A 12,823-nucleotide genomic window follows, 5' to 3' on the forward strand; every position below is an offset into this window, starting at 1 on the left:
CCGCCTCTTGGGTTCAAGTGATTCTCCTGCCTCAGCCTTCCAAGTAGCTGGAATTACAGGCATGCACCACCACACCCAGCTAATTTTTGCATTTTTAATGGAAACGGGGTTTCACCATGTCCATCAGGCTTGTCTCGAACTCCTGAGCCTAGGTGATCCTCCCACCTCGGCCTCCCAAAGTGTTGGAATTACAGGTGTGAGCCACTGCGCTTGGCCTATATGTCTGTTCTTTTGTTTATACCATACTACCTTGATTATAGTTAAGTCTTAAAGTCAGGTTGTGGCCAGGCTTGGTGGCTCATGCTTATAATCCCAGCACTTTGGGAGGCCAAAGCAGGTAGATCACGAGGTCAAGGGTTCGAGAACAGCCTGGCCAACATGGTGAAACCACATCTCTACTAAAAATACAAAAATTAGTTAAGTGTGGTGGCAGGCACCTGTAATCCCAGCTACTTGGGAGGCTGAGGCAGGAGAATCACTTGAATCCGTGAGGTGGAGGTTGCAGGGAGCCGATATCCTGCCACTGCACTCTAGCCTGGGCGACAGAGCTAAACTCTGTCTCGGAAGAAAAAAAAGTCAGGTTGTATAAGTCCTCTAAAAGTTTTCTCCTTTAGCAAAATTGTTTTGTCTATTCTAGGTCTTTTGCCATATTCATATACATTTTAGAATCAGGTGGTAAATTTTTCCCAAAAAGTCAATTTGCATTTTGCTTGGAATTGCATTGAATCTGTAGGCCAGTCGAGGGAAAACTGATGTAACAGTATTAAGTTCATGAACATGGTCTATCTCTATGTTCACTTAGGTTTTATTTAATTTCTCTCAGCAATTCTGTAGTTTTTGGTGAAGTGGTCTTGCACATTAATTTAAAAATACAGCAACAGGTTGTTTTATGGTTTGGCAGCATTATTAGTGGAATTGTTTTTAAATTTCAATTTCCAATTGTTTGCTGCTAGTATATAAAAATCTTTTTTTTTTGTGAGACTGAGTCTTTCTTGCTCTATCACCCAGGCTGGAGTGCAGTGGCGCGATCTCAGCTCACTGCAAGCTCCGCCTCCCGGGTTCACACCATTCTTCTGCTTCGGCCTCCTGAGTAGCTGGGACTACAGGCACTCGCTGCCATACCCGGCTAATTTTTTGTATTTTTAGTAGAGATGGGGTTTCACCGTGTTAGCCAGGATGTTCTCAAACTCCTGACCTCGTGATCCACCCTTCTCAGCCTCCCAAAGTGCTGGGATTACAGGCGTGAGCCACTGCACCTGGCCAAAAGTCTTTTTGTTTGCTGTTACTAATCTTGTATCTTACGACCTTGCTAAATTCACTTGTTTCTAGTAGTACTTTCGTGGATTCCTTAGGATTTTCTACATAGATGACTATGTCATTACTTCTTCCTTATCAACCTTCATGCCTTTTATTTGTTTCCCTTGCCTTAGTGCGATGGCGAAGTCCTTTGGTACAAAGGTGAGCAGGAGCAATGAGCGTGAGCATCCTCTTCATGTCACTCAGCCTAAGGGGCAAGTGTTCTGTTTCACTATCATGAACTTTCCTGTTAGCTGTGGGTTTCTTAAGGTTTTGTTTGTGGCTGAGTACATTACAAATGCTGCTTGCATTTAAAAAATTTATTATCAACTGGCCAGTCACGGTGGCTCACACCTGTAATCCCAGCACTTTCGGAGGCCAAGGCGGGTGGATCACCTGAGATCAGCCTGGCCAACATGGTGAAACCCCGTCTCTACTAAAAATACAAAAATTAGCCGGGCATGGTGGCAGGAGCCTGTAGTCCCAGCGACTCAGGAGACTGAAGCAGGAAAATCGCTTGAGCCCGGGAGACGGACGTTGCAGTGAGCCAAGATCACGCCACTGCACTCCAGCCTGGGGAACAAGAGCGAGACTTCGTCTCAAAAAAAAAAAAAAATTATTATTGACTCTTTGCTGAGCACCTGCTGAGTGGCAGGCTCTGCTCTCGGTGCCAGGGATGCAGCTCTGAGCTGACTGGCACGCCTGCTCCCACAGGGCTTTCTGTTAGCAGACTGGCAATCAGAAGCCAAACACACAACAGACAGCACCAGTTCAGGAAACAGCACAACTACAAAGGGAAATACAGCTGGTGACGGGCCAGAGGGTGGCAGGGACTGTGTTTTTCTTTGCCTGCATGTATTTGGGATTCATATTTAGATCTACAATCAACAAGAATGTGTCTGTGTGTTGTGCAGGAGTCCAGTTTTATTCTTTCCCATCAAGTATCCTGTCCCATCTGGGAATACTGCACTCCTTCTCCAAGGTCCTGAGGCTCCACCTCTGTCTCTGCTCCCACGTGTGGGTCCTGTGTCCATGGGGGTCTGGGGACGGGCTCCCCACTCTGGACCCATTATCTGTCTTCCTCCCGCTGCACCATCATCATTCTGTCTCGGCATCTGGTGGACCTCACTCTTCTCTTTTTCCTTCAGGTGTCTGTTCTGGCAGATGGGCCTTTTGCAGGTCTGTATGCAACACTCAGCTTGTCAGATTTCACAGAATTTTCTTCTTAACTCTTTGGCGTTTGGGGAGGATGGATGTCTTTACGTGTGGAGTTACCTAGCCCAGAAAAATAACAAGTGTCTTTCTTTATGTAGGTATTATTTAATTTTTCATTCAATTCTATAATTTTCCCCATAGTTTTATTTCAAGTTAGAAAGAATTTTTACCTTCTTAAAAATTAACATTAGGCTGGGTGCAGTGGCTCACGCCTGTAATCCCAGCACTTTGGGAGGCCAAGGCAGGCGGATCAGGAGGTCAGGAGTTCGAGACCACCCTGGCCAATATGGTGAAACCCGTCTCTACTAAAAATACAAAAATTAGCCAGGCGTGGTGGCAGGCATCTGTAGTCCCAGGTACTCAGGAGGCTGAGGCAAGAGAATCGCTTGAGCCCGGGAGGTGGATCTGGAAAAGTGGTGACCCCAAAGGAAGTCTTCAGTGGGGTGATCGCCGGCACCATGGCCAGGTCTCAGCTTTGACGAACACTCGGTGGATGCAATGGCAGTGTTTAGGGAGGCCCAGGCACCACATACAAGAGCCCTCTTATACAATCTTTGTGACTGTTCTGTAAATCTACAATCATTTCAAAATGAAGCTTTAAAAATGACTTTAATGGATGTAGTGTGTACATGTACATAATTTATGTATAGTGCACACTAAGTTGAATGCAGCCATTGTCATTGTACTGACACTGTAAGGAAACCCTGAGCAGGGTTTTGACCTCAGGGGCGGCTGCTCGACAGAAGCAGTTCCCCCCCCCAGAAACTGTCTGGGTGTCTTGGGAACGTGGGTGCCGCTCCAGCAAAGGTCTGGAAGGTGGGTTCCCGGGAAGAGCCTCAGGGCTGGGAACGTGGCGGCCCTGACCCCACCCTCTCCGATGTCTGCAGAGGAAACGACTCAGCTTCTGCCCCTTCTGCTACCACCAGGTGGGGTGGGTGATGGAGTCTCAGCAGGGCCAGAGTGCAGGGAGGCCCCGGGATCTGCACCCCCAGGTATGGGGCGAGCTCCCGGGTGGGAAGGGCCCCTCCCCCTGGGACTGAGCTCCCTCCCCAGGGGGTTTATCCGCCTGTGCCGCTGTGGGGGGCGTTGCCAGCCCCATCATTGCCTGCGGGGTCGCGTCCGGTGCGCCCCCGACCGCCTCCATCTCTCACGGGGGAAGCTGAGGCTCAGAGAAGAACGAGGCAGGGGTGGGGTCGGCCCCTGTGCGGCGAGGCCAGTAGTGGATCCCAGCCAGACTGCGGGACCCCCAGCCTCGGATCCCACCCCCCTGCAATCAGCGTCGGAGTGTCCCAGCCTCGGCACCACTTGGGACCGCCCCGCGCCGCAGCGCCCTCCTCTGGAAACCGGGGGTGTGGCAGCGCCGCCCTCCTGCGGATGCGGGGTGCAGCTCCTGCTTCCAGGCGCCGGCGGGGTCGTGGGGTGTCGAGGTCGAGGCTGGTGGGGTCGCAGCAGCGCTCGGGGCCACCCCTTCTGCACCTGTCCCGCCGTTCTGGCGTCTGTGCCAGGAGAGCAAATGGCACTTTGGGTTTCTGTGCCAGGAACAAGCTTCCCGCAGTTTCTGTTGGGCTCCTGGCTGCGCCCAATTCCCAGCTTTTGGAAGCGGTTCTGGAGGCGGCTCCGCGCAGTAGCCGGGCCAAAAAGCCGGGTGGTGGGCGGCGTCTGTGACGTTCCCCAGGTTCGCAGGGGGTCCCTCTGAGCCTAGTGGCTTTGCAGCCTGTGGGGAGCACGAATCCTCGGCTCAGTCCTCCTTCTTAGGGGTGGGCCTTCCAGAAGCCTTTGGCACCTGGACCAGCCCAGGGCTCAAGTGGGGCCTCTACACTCACAGAGCGGGAGGGCCCCCCACAGCCACCCGTGGAGCAGAGGGCAGCACACCTGGTGCTCTATAAATGCCCGCTCCCGTGACTAGACCCACAGCCTATGTGATGAGCTGGAGAGGAGGGAGGGAAGGGAGCACCCAATGAGCTGTGGAAGCCCTGCAGCCCCCACCCCAGCCAGAAACCCCTTCAGTCAGGAGAGCAATGTGGGGAGAAGCCAGGCTTACTCACCTCCTTATAGACACCAGTCCTTTTCAGGAGGCAGAAAGAGCTACGGGTCACTCACTTTAGGGTGAATTAGCTTTTCTCATGGGGGTAAGATTTGCACAAAGGCAGTTAGGGCTGTGGGGGCTGTCCTTGCCTCCCCCACACACCTGCCAGAGACAGCCGCGCAGGAGGCAGAGAGATTCCGGCCCAATGACTGGGGACTGTTAGAAGAATCTAGGAGCAATTCTACTGTGACCCAGTTTCCCTTGAGTCATGGGCCTAAAATCTGCTTTGCAAAACATTGCAGATGTGGCTGAAAACTGACCACAAGGCTCTTAGCTTTCTGTTGAGGAGTCCAGATCTGTGCCATCAGCCAAGTGCCTGGCATAGGCTGCCTGCCTGTCCCCACAGCGACAAGGGCAGCAAGATGGACTCATTCTCCCCACACCCTGCTGCCTGTGATAGCTTCAGACAGCCAGGGTATGGGGGGCAGGAAAACAGGTGCAGTCGGAGGTGCCGGCAGGATGCAGGCGTGGCCCTGTTTGAGTGACACCTTCAGCCCAGAGCACTCAAGCAACAAGCTGTTCTCCTCCCACCAACAGCTGGGGGCCTTCCAAATGACAGCTTCTGCCCACCTTTGACAGGGGGCTCACTCCTGAATGACTGGCAGAGGCAGCACTGGCACAGATAGCTACAGGCGAGGGCGTTCTCCCAGACTCCGTATAGCATGGAGCTTCCCAGTATCAGAGTAGTAATGGGGGGGCACCCAGAGCGCCAGGGACACAGAACTGCTGAATTCACAGAAACAAGGTGGGGGGCACATCTGGACCCAGGTGGAAAGTGGCCGGGTGGTATTAGCCCAACCCAGAATTCCACCTGACATTTATACGTGAGGCATTGGTTCAGCTGGCTGGGGGCAGTCCTTAGGAGGTCTGGCATCCAGTGGGCAGAGCCCAGAGGCAAGACCTTCAAGGAGGGGCAGAACCAGTGCCTGAGCACTGAGGAGCACCTCGAGGGGGCCAAGTGGCCGCCAGGGGAGAGCGGCATTTGCAGGGGCAACCTGTGGCCGGAGTCCCCTCACACACACGAGGCTGGTCCAGGAGCACCCCTGCAACGCTGAGGGCTATGAGTGGCCGTGGGGGAGCATGGGTGCTTTGCCAGGTCACCTTCCTTAGTGACAACTGTGTGCTGGATCCAGCCAGCTTGCTCTGCTCCCTGGAGCTGCCGAGGGCCAGGGCTCCCCGCAGTGCCTGCTATATTCAGAGGCTGTAATTACGCATCTCTGTCCTGTGGGCTGAGTCGCAGAGCTGTTTAGGGAGGTGTTTGTGGGGCCTGTGAATCAGGAGCTCACGAGAAAAGTGGTGGCTGGCACCGCAGAGCAATAAGGGCCTGGGTGCTAGCAACAAGCAGTCCCCTGCAGCCCCAGCAGGGCCCCTGCCAGCCCGCATGCCGGCTTCTGCCCCCGAGGTCAGACTCGGTGACCTTGCCTCTGACAGCCAGCCCTGCCCCTCAACCCACTTACTGCCCGCATAAACAGCTGAACTGCACCACCTCCAGGAGGCCAGGCCTCTGCTGGACACAGGACCAGAGAAGACCCATCAATCCCTGGGAGCTCACACACAACTGCACACACAACCACAAGACCACAAGCCTGATCACAGCCACATGCAGTAAACCACACACATGCACAACCACACACAACCACACAGTCAGGCATGCATATTACACAAACACACACAGAACCACATACAGACATACAACCACATGTGGAGCACACACAAACAATCACAACAGCCACACGTATGCATAAGCACGCAGTCACACACAGGTGCATACAGACCCGCAACCACAGCGCCACTCTCCCGCCCCCCACGGAGTTGCCTATGTCCCTTGAGGAACAGAAAGCAAAGCAGGAGACCCCAGTACGCTAGATGGAGGGTCCGGGCAGGAGGGTCAGGGCCAGATAGAGGTGGGAAGAGCAACTGGAGGGTGTTGGGGGAGGCCTGAGGGTTGGGTGGATGGAGGGTTGGGGGAGTCGGCCAGAGGGCGTGGGGGTGTGGCTGAGACACTAGCCCGGCCTTGGCCGTCTGAATGGGGCGGTCTGAATCACCAACTTCTGTCCCAGGGGCCACCAAGGACATGGGGAAGATGCTCGGGGGTGACGAAGAGAAGGACCCAGACGCCGCCAAGAAGGAGGAGGAGCGGCAGGAGGCGCTGCGCCAGGCGGAGGAGGAGCGCAAGGCCAAGTACGCCAAGATGGAGGCGGAGCGCGAGGCCATGCGCCAGGGCATCCGAGACAAGGTGCGCGCCGGGCCGGGCCCCGCCTGCTGGGAAATCGGCCCTGAGCCCAGCGGGGATCCAGACCCCGCCTGGGTGGAAGAGGCTGCCCGGAGGAGGGGCGGGCGTCCCCCTGGGTCTCCTCCCCTTTGGGGGCTTCAGGGTGGTGGAGGGGGTTGGGGTTCGGATTGGGTTCCCTCTGTGGGGCCCAGCCCGTCCCGCTCCTGACCACAGGGCCGGCCCTGACGGGCTTCCTGGGCCCGCATTCCGATGCGCAGCCCTGCGGGAGAAGGTGGAGCCTGGCTGGCTGCCCGGGGCCCTGGGCCGACGGGTCATGGGGCGACCACCTGGCATGGGAGGGCGCTCTGAGGTGAGCCCGGCCTGGAGTGAGGATGCAGGGAGGGGGGCACCCGCTGGGATTCAGGAGGTGGCCCAGAGTGGCTGTCGGCACAGGGACAGCCCCGCGCCGTCACTCCCACTCAGCCGGGTCCCCGCAGCGGCCAGGTCCCAGGGGCACAAGGTACAGGGAGCAGCCTGGGTCCTGAGAACCGCTCTGGCTTCCTCGGTGGCTCCAGCAGGGCCCTGGCTGGAAGCCGGGTGGGCACAGACAGCAGCCTGGAGGAGCCTCCAGCCAGGGGTGAGGGGGCACGTGGGAGATGTTCACATTCCACATAGGAGGGGCCTGGGGTGCTGCCTGGAGCCGAGTGCTCACCCCGTGCGCTGGCCCCGAGGGTAGGGGCCACAGCAGGCCAGGCAGGCCGGAAGCTGTGTTTCCCAGAGGGTCGCCTTAGTCGCCTGCCCTGGATGGGCCAAGATGGCTTGGCTTCAGGGTGGGAAGGTTCAGACTCCCGGGACCCCTCCCTGCTGCCAGGGGCACCCAGAGCAGGTGCAGAAGCTGTTTCCTGGCCTTGTGTCAGCCGTACCCAGGGAAGGGTGGGCTCCACGGGGTCTTGTGGGGAGGCTGGAGCTCCCGAAGTGGACAGAGGTCGACATGGGAGGGCAGGGGCGGGGCAGACGGGGCACATGCAGCCCCTATACCCAAAAGGCCAGTCCAGCAGTGCTGCCCCGCCCCACCCACGGATTCTTCCCACACCCTCCGGTCCCTTGCAGCAACCCCCCGCCACCGCCATGCACCCTGGAGGGTGCAGAGCAGCCACTGATGGGGAGTGGGGGCTGGGTGCCCTGGCATCCCACCCAGGGTCACTGGACGTTTCCAGGGGTCTCCTGTTGATCGACTTTGCTGTGCTGGCTCACGCCCTCCAGCTCCCCTAGCTGACCCAGGGCTTCAGGAGGAAGTCAGGGGAATATACACCATCTGAGCCAGGCAGCCAGAGCCCATTCAGATGTGCTCAGGAGACTGTGGGTATCAGGAGCGGGGGACGGGGACAGGAGAAGGGAGGAGGAGTCAGAGAACAGAGAGAGACAGAGACACAGAGATAAAGAGACAGATACAGAGAGACAGAGGGAGAGACAGAGACACAGAGAGGGAGAGACAGAGAAAGAAGGAGAGACAGAGACAGGGAGAGACAGAGACACAGAGAGGGAGAGACAGAGAAAAAGATAAAGAGAGGGAGAGAGACACAGAGAGAGAGAGACAGAGAGACACCGAGAGGGGAGAGATAGACAAAGAGAGGAGAGACAGGCACAGAGAGAGGGAGAGACAGCAACACAGGCAGGGAACAGAGAGGAGAGAGCCAAGACCCCAAGACCCCGAGAGCCCCCGGCAGAGCTGAGAGAGCTGACGCTCGGTAGAAGTGGAGGTGGCGGTGGGTAGCAGCTGAGGGAGGGACACAAAGTGATGGTGGGCTCGGGTCTGAGAGAGCTGTGTCTGGGTCCGTGTCCAAGCAGGTGTCTCCAGAGTGGGTCAGGTCCCCCCGGCTCCGGCCTCTGCTGGCATAATCTTAGAGGGACACCGGCTGTTCCGGGCCGTGTCATTCCTCAGGGTCCCCAGAGGCAGGACAGGGCAGGCTCAGGGGACCATGTCCAGGCCCCAAGGGCAGTGGGGACAGGGCCAGCAGTGTCAGTGACTGAGTGGCCCGGACAGGATGCAGCAGCTGCACCCTCCAGAGACTGGGAGACACCAGGGAGAGTGAGGCCCAGGAAAGGGGGAAGCGTAAGCATCTCCTCAGTTTCCGTGTGGGGCCCACAGCTAACAGCTGGGGTGCAGGGCTCTCTGGTCAGGCCTATGGGGAGCTGGCCTGACCTTGCTGCCAGGCACCAACCTGCGCTTTTGCCTTGGTCTAAGCCCCTCAGAGAACACAGGTGGCAGGGATAGAGGCCACAGACCTGCCCACAAGAACAGGCCCCTCCACAGTCCACTGGCCCCTCAGGCCTTGGAAGCACCAGCCTCTCTGCTCTGGAGGCCCCACCACACTGGATCCCCCCCAGACCCCACGTCCACACCTTCCCCACAGAGCCCTCCTCCACGGAGCCTTTGGGGGTGGGGGAACCCCGCCCTCAGGTGTGGCCACCTGATCAGAACACCTGCTGCCTCCAGCCTCCCCTGGGCTGTGGCACCCCCAGGCATCTTGGGGGTTGGTTAGAGAAGAGGTGCTGAGCTGCCCTGTCCAAGGCCTCTTCGCGGATGGGGGCTGGATCCTTTCGGAGTATCCAGCCCCTCAGGCAGTTCCCAGAGGAGCATCGCACCTGCACCTCCAGTCAGGCAGCCATCTGGACAGGCCCAGGCCCAGGGATCCAGAGCGAGACTGGCCCCTCTGTGCTCCGAGCACTGACTGACCCGCCCTTGGCTTACATAAGCTTCCAGCCACCCATGTCGGGCAGCTCACGCCTGGGCCTTCCTGCATGGGACTTCTGAGGGCCCACTAGGCTGCCCCAGTACACTGCATCCCCCCACCCCCAACAGCTCACACGGCGGCTAGCAGGTGTCCACCTGGTTGCCGAATGCTGGGTGTTTGGTCTTATCGTTCCTATTGTTGGTTCTCAGTATTGATTAGCACCCACTGCCCTTTTCTTCTCAGGAACACAGTGTTTTCAGGGTTCAGGGTCTCACCTCAGACGTGTCAGGGCCTCCTAGGCTCCCCCAGCAGCCACTCCCATCCTCAGGTGTTACTTCCTGGAGAGAAGCTGACCAGCATCATGGCAGGCCTAGGGCTGGGTGTGCCTGGGTGTTTGTCTCTGGAGCAGACGCCTCAGAACCGGGTCTCAGGCTCCGGCGTGCAGCCCAGCCCCAGAGCCCGTGTTCCCGGCGGAGTGACCCTGGCCCTCAGGCTGAGTCCAGCATGACCTCAGCCTCAGAATGACCTGGAGCCTCAGTGCAGCAACTGGCACTTCAAGCCAAGCTCTGAGTGTCCCACAACCTGGTGGCAGGGCCTGGAGTCTCCTTCCTGGGCCCAGAGGGAAGGACCCCACACCATTTGCAGACAGGGTCCCCCAAGCCCTAAGGGTCACTCCCCTGACCCAGGAGGTTCCTTTGCTTGCACAACTTATGTTCGCGCTGTTACATGCCTGCTCCTCTGAGCACACCCGTGTTCCTGAGTGCCTTTGCCATGGGCAGCACAGCCTCCTGGGCTGGGCACACGTGTGGCCGCCGCATGCACAGACCCCCATACCCCTGGCTGGAAGGAGGCTCTGGCCAGACCTAGCTTCCAGTGGCATCGCTCTCCCCAGCACACCCCTGGCCCCACAGGACGAGGAGCACGTGCCCCCTCCACTTCCGTACCTGGAGCTGCTGCCCCTCCCGCTGTGGATGGCTAGGACCAGAACCAGTCTGCTCTTGCTGCCCCGCGGGGTCAGGGCTTTGTTCTGGGCCTGCAGGGCCCTCTGGGTGACGCCCCTGTCCCTGTGGAGGACGTTCCTACCCTGCACTCTTCGCTTCACTGAGGAGATCCCTGGAGTCCCAGCTCTGTCAAGAGTGTGCAGGGGCTGCTGAGGACCAGGGCGAGCCCACAGCCCCTCTCTCTCCTCAGTGGCCAGGTGGTGCTCTGGCCGCAGGCCGCTGGGAGCATGGCGCCCTCCTTTCCATCTCACTGAAGGTGGCCCTGGCCCCCCACACCCAGAGCCACCTGCAGCACCAGGGGAGGGGAGAGGTGCCGAGACTGCCCTCAGTGGGGTTGGGGGGCACACAGGCAGCCTCCATTTGGGAGGAGGAAGGGGCCTCCTTGGAGAGCCAGGGGGTGCCCAGCACCAGGAGCAGAACCAACCACTTCTATGGGAAGGGGCTGCTGAGACAGGAGCAGGAGATGGCAGGGGAGGGGCTCCTCCTGGGCAGAAAGGCTCCTCCCTGCGGCTGGCGATCCCGTGGTGTGCTCCTCGGTCCTGTAAAGTGCTGGTGCCCACTCCCCTTCTAAGTTTTCTCCTGGACACAGCTGCTGACGCCTTCACTGCTCTAGAGCATCCTTAATCTCAGACCCAGGGCCTTGGACCCGGCTCGGGGATCCTGCCCAGGGGATGGACAACCGGCTCCTGTACGACACCAGGCCCCCAATCCTTCCAGGCCAGCCCAACTGCACTGGTTCCCACCTTCCTGGGCAGCAAGAGGCTGTTCCGTAGTTCCATGGCCTCACCATGACCACAGGCTTCCTGGGCTGGCGGCTCACAGGAGGGCTGGAGGAATGTGGGGTGGGGAGGTGTATTGATCTAAGAACCAAAACCCTGCTGCCTGGTATCAGAAACTTAGAGGCCTGGAGGGCAGAAGGCCAAAATCCCACGCTCCCTCTGGAGGCTCTGGGGGAGGGCCCTTCCCTGCCCCTTCCTGCGTCTGGCTGCCCTGCAACCCCTGGTGTTTCTTGGCTTGTGGCCTCGACACTTGCGACTTCCTCCGCTTTCATATGCCCGCCCCCGTCCGGGTGTCTGTCCTTTCTGTCTCTTACAAGGACACTCTCACTGGACTTGAGGCCCCTCAAATCCAGGATGGCCTCGTCCCCATCCTTACCATAATCATGTTGACAAAGACCTATTTCCAAACGAGATCACATTTGAAGCTCCAGGCAACATGAGTTTGAGGGGGACAGTATTCAGCCGCTACAGAGGGCAGACACACTCACAGGAGATGAGAAACGGGGGTGGGCAGGGGCTCGGTGAGGCCCAGGCGTGCCGGCTGAGGTCACAACTAGGCAGGATTCCAGGACACCCAGTGCCTGGAAGTAACCACCGCCCAGGCCCCTCTGCCAGCTGCCCACGGAGCTGAAGTGGCCTGCCAGGGAGTGGCCCTGCTGGGGCTGTGGCTGCATGCAGGCAGCCTTGGCCAGGCCCAGGAGTGACTGCAGGTCGTGGACCAGGCACTGGGCAGGAGGGTCAGCTGCAGGGTGACTGTTTCTCCCCACCTCTGCCACACAGCATCCTGCCCATCCCTCCCTGCCCCAAGCTGGAGGCTTCCTGGAAGGCAGGATGCCAGGGGCTGGGCTGGGTTTGGAGCCAGAGGTGGGGCCACAGCCCCCTCTCCTCTCAAGGAAGATGGGAGCTTCCCCATCCCCTGCTCCCCCCTTCTCAGCTGCTGGCCCCCATTCTCCGTGGGGGCTTCCCACTCCTCCAGGCACCCCCCGGCGAGGGGTCTCTTCTCCCTCTGGGGTCCCTTCTCCCTCTGGGGTCCTCGTTTGCCTCGTGGGCCAGGGGTCCGCGCACGCGCCTCCTGGGGTTCCTGGGCCAGTCCCTGGCCCAGGGAGGCTGCGGCCTGCCTAGGAGCCGCCGGGACCCCCGCCCTGACCCCCGCCTCCCTCGCAGTACGGCATCAAGAAGAAGGAGGAGCGCGAGGCCGAGGCGCAGGCCGCCATGGAGGCCAACTCCGAAGGGAGCCTGACGCGGCCCAAGAAGGCCATCCCGCCGGGTTGTGGGGACGAGGTCGAGGAGGAGGACGAGAGCATCCTGGACACCGTCATCAAGTACCTGCCCGGGCCGCTGCAGGACATGCTCAAGAAGTAGCCCCGCGCGGGACAGCGGCCCCGCGGAGCCCCGTCCCTCCCCCCTGCAGACCCTCCGCGGAGGCCCCCAAGGGACGAGCAGCGTGCAGCCCCTACGCCGATATAAGCCATAGCCCCAGGCCCGCCCTGCCTGCGCCC

The 12,823-nt window shown here is 59.1% G+C and overlaps 1 protein-coding gene across 3 annotated transcripts in view; it reads left to right on the plus strand.

Annotated features, from left to right (window-relative positions):
- The window catches only part of CPLX1 (complexin 1), a 52,679-nt gene extending 39,857 nt beyond the window's left edge, over positions 1-12,822 (plus strand). For 2 of the 3 annotated variants that reach the window (XM_011970903.1, XM_011970904.1), the window contains exons 2-3: positions 6,658-6,833; positions 12,489-12,822. In XM_011970903.1, coding sequence (XP_011826293.1) covers positions 6,658-6,833; positions 12,489-12,686 — 374 coding nt within the window. In that variant the 3' untranslated portion in view covers positions 12,687-12,822. The remainder of the gene's footprint in view (positions 1-6,657; positions 6,834-12,488) is intronic. The other variant, XM_011970905.1, reaches the window with a different exon arrangement.
- Position 12,823: the final 1 nt, after the last annotated feature.

Source organism: Mandrillus leucophaeus, unplaced genomic scaffold, assembly GCF_000951045.1.
Source record: "Mandrillus leucophaeus isolate KB7577 unplaced genomic scaffold, Mleu.le_1.0 Scaffold98, whole genome shotgun sequence".
Lineage (NCBI taxonomy): Eukaryota > Metazoa > Chordata > Mammalia > Primates > Cercopithecidae > Mandrillus > Mandrillus leucophaeus.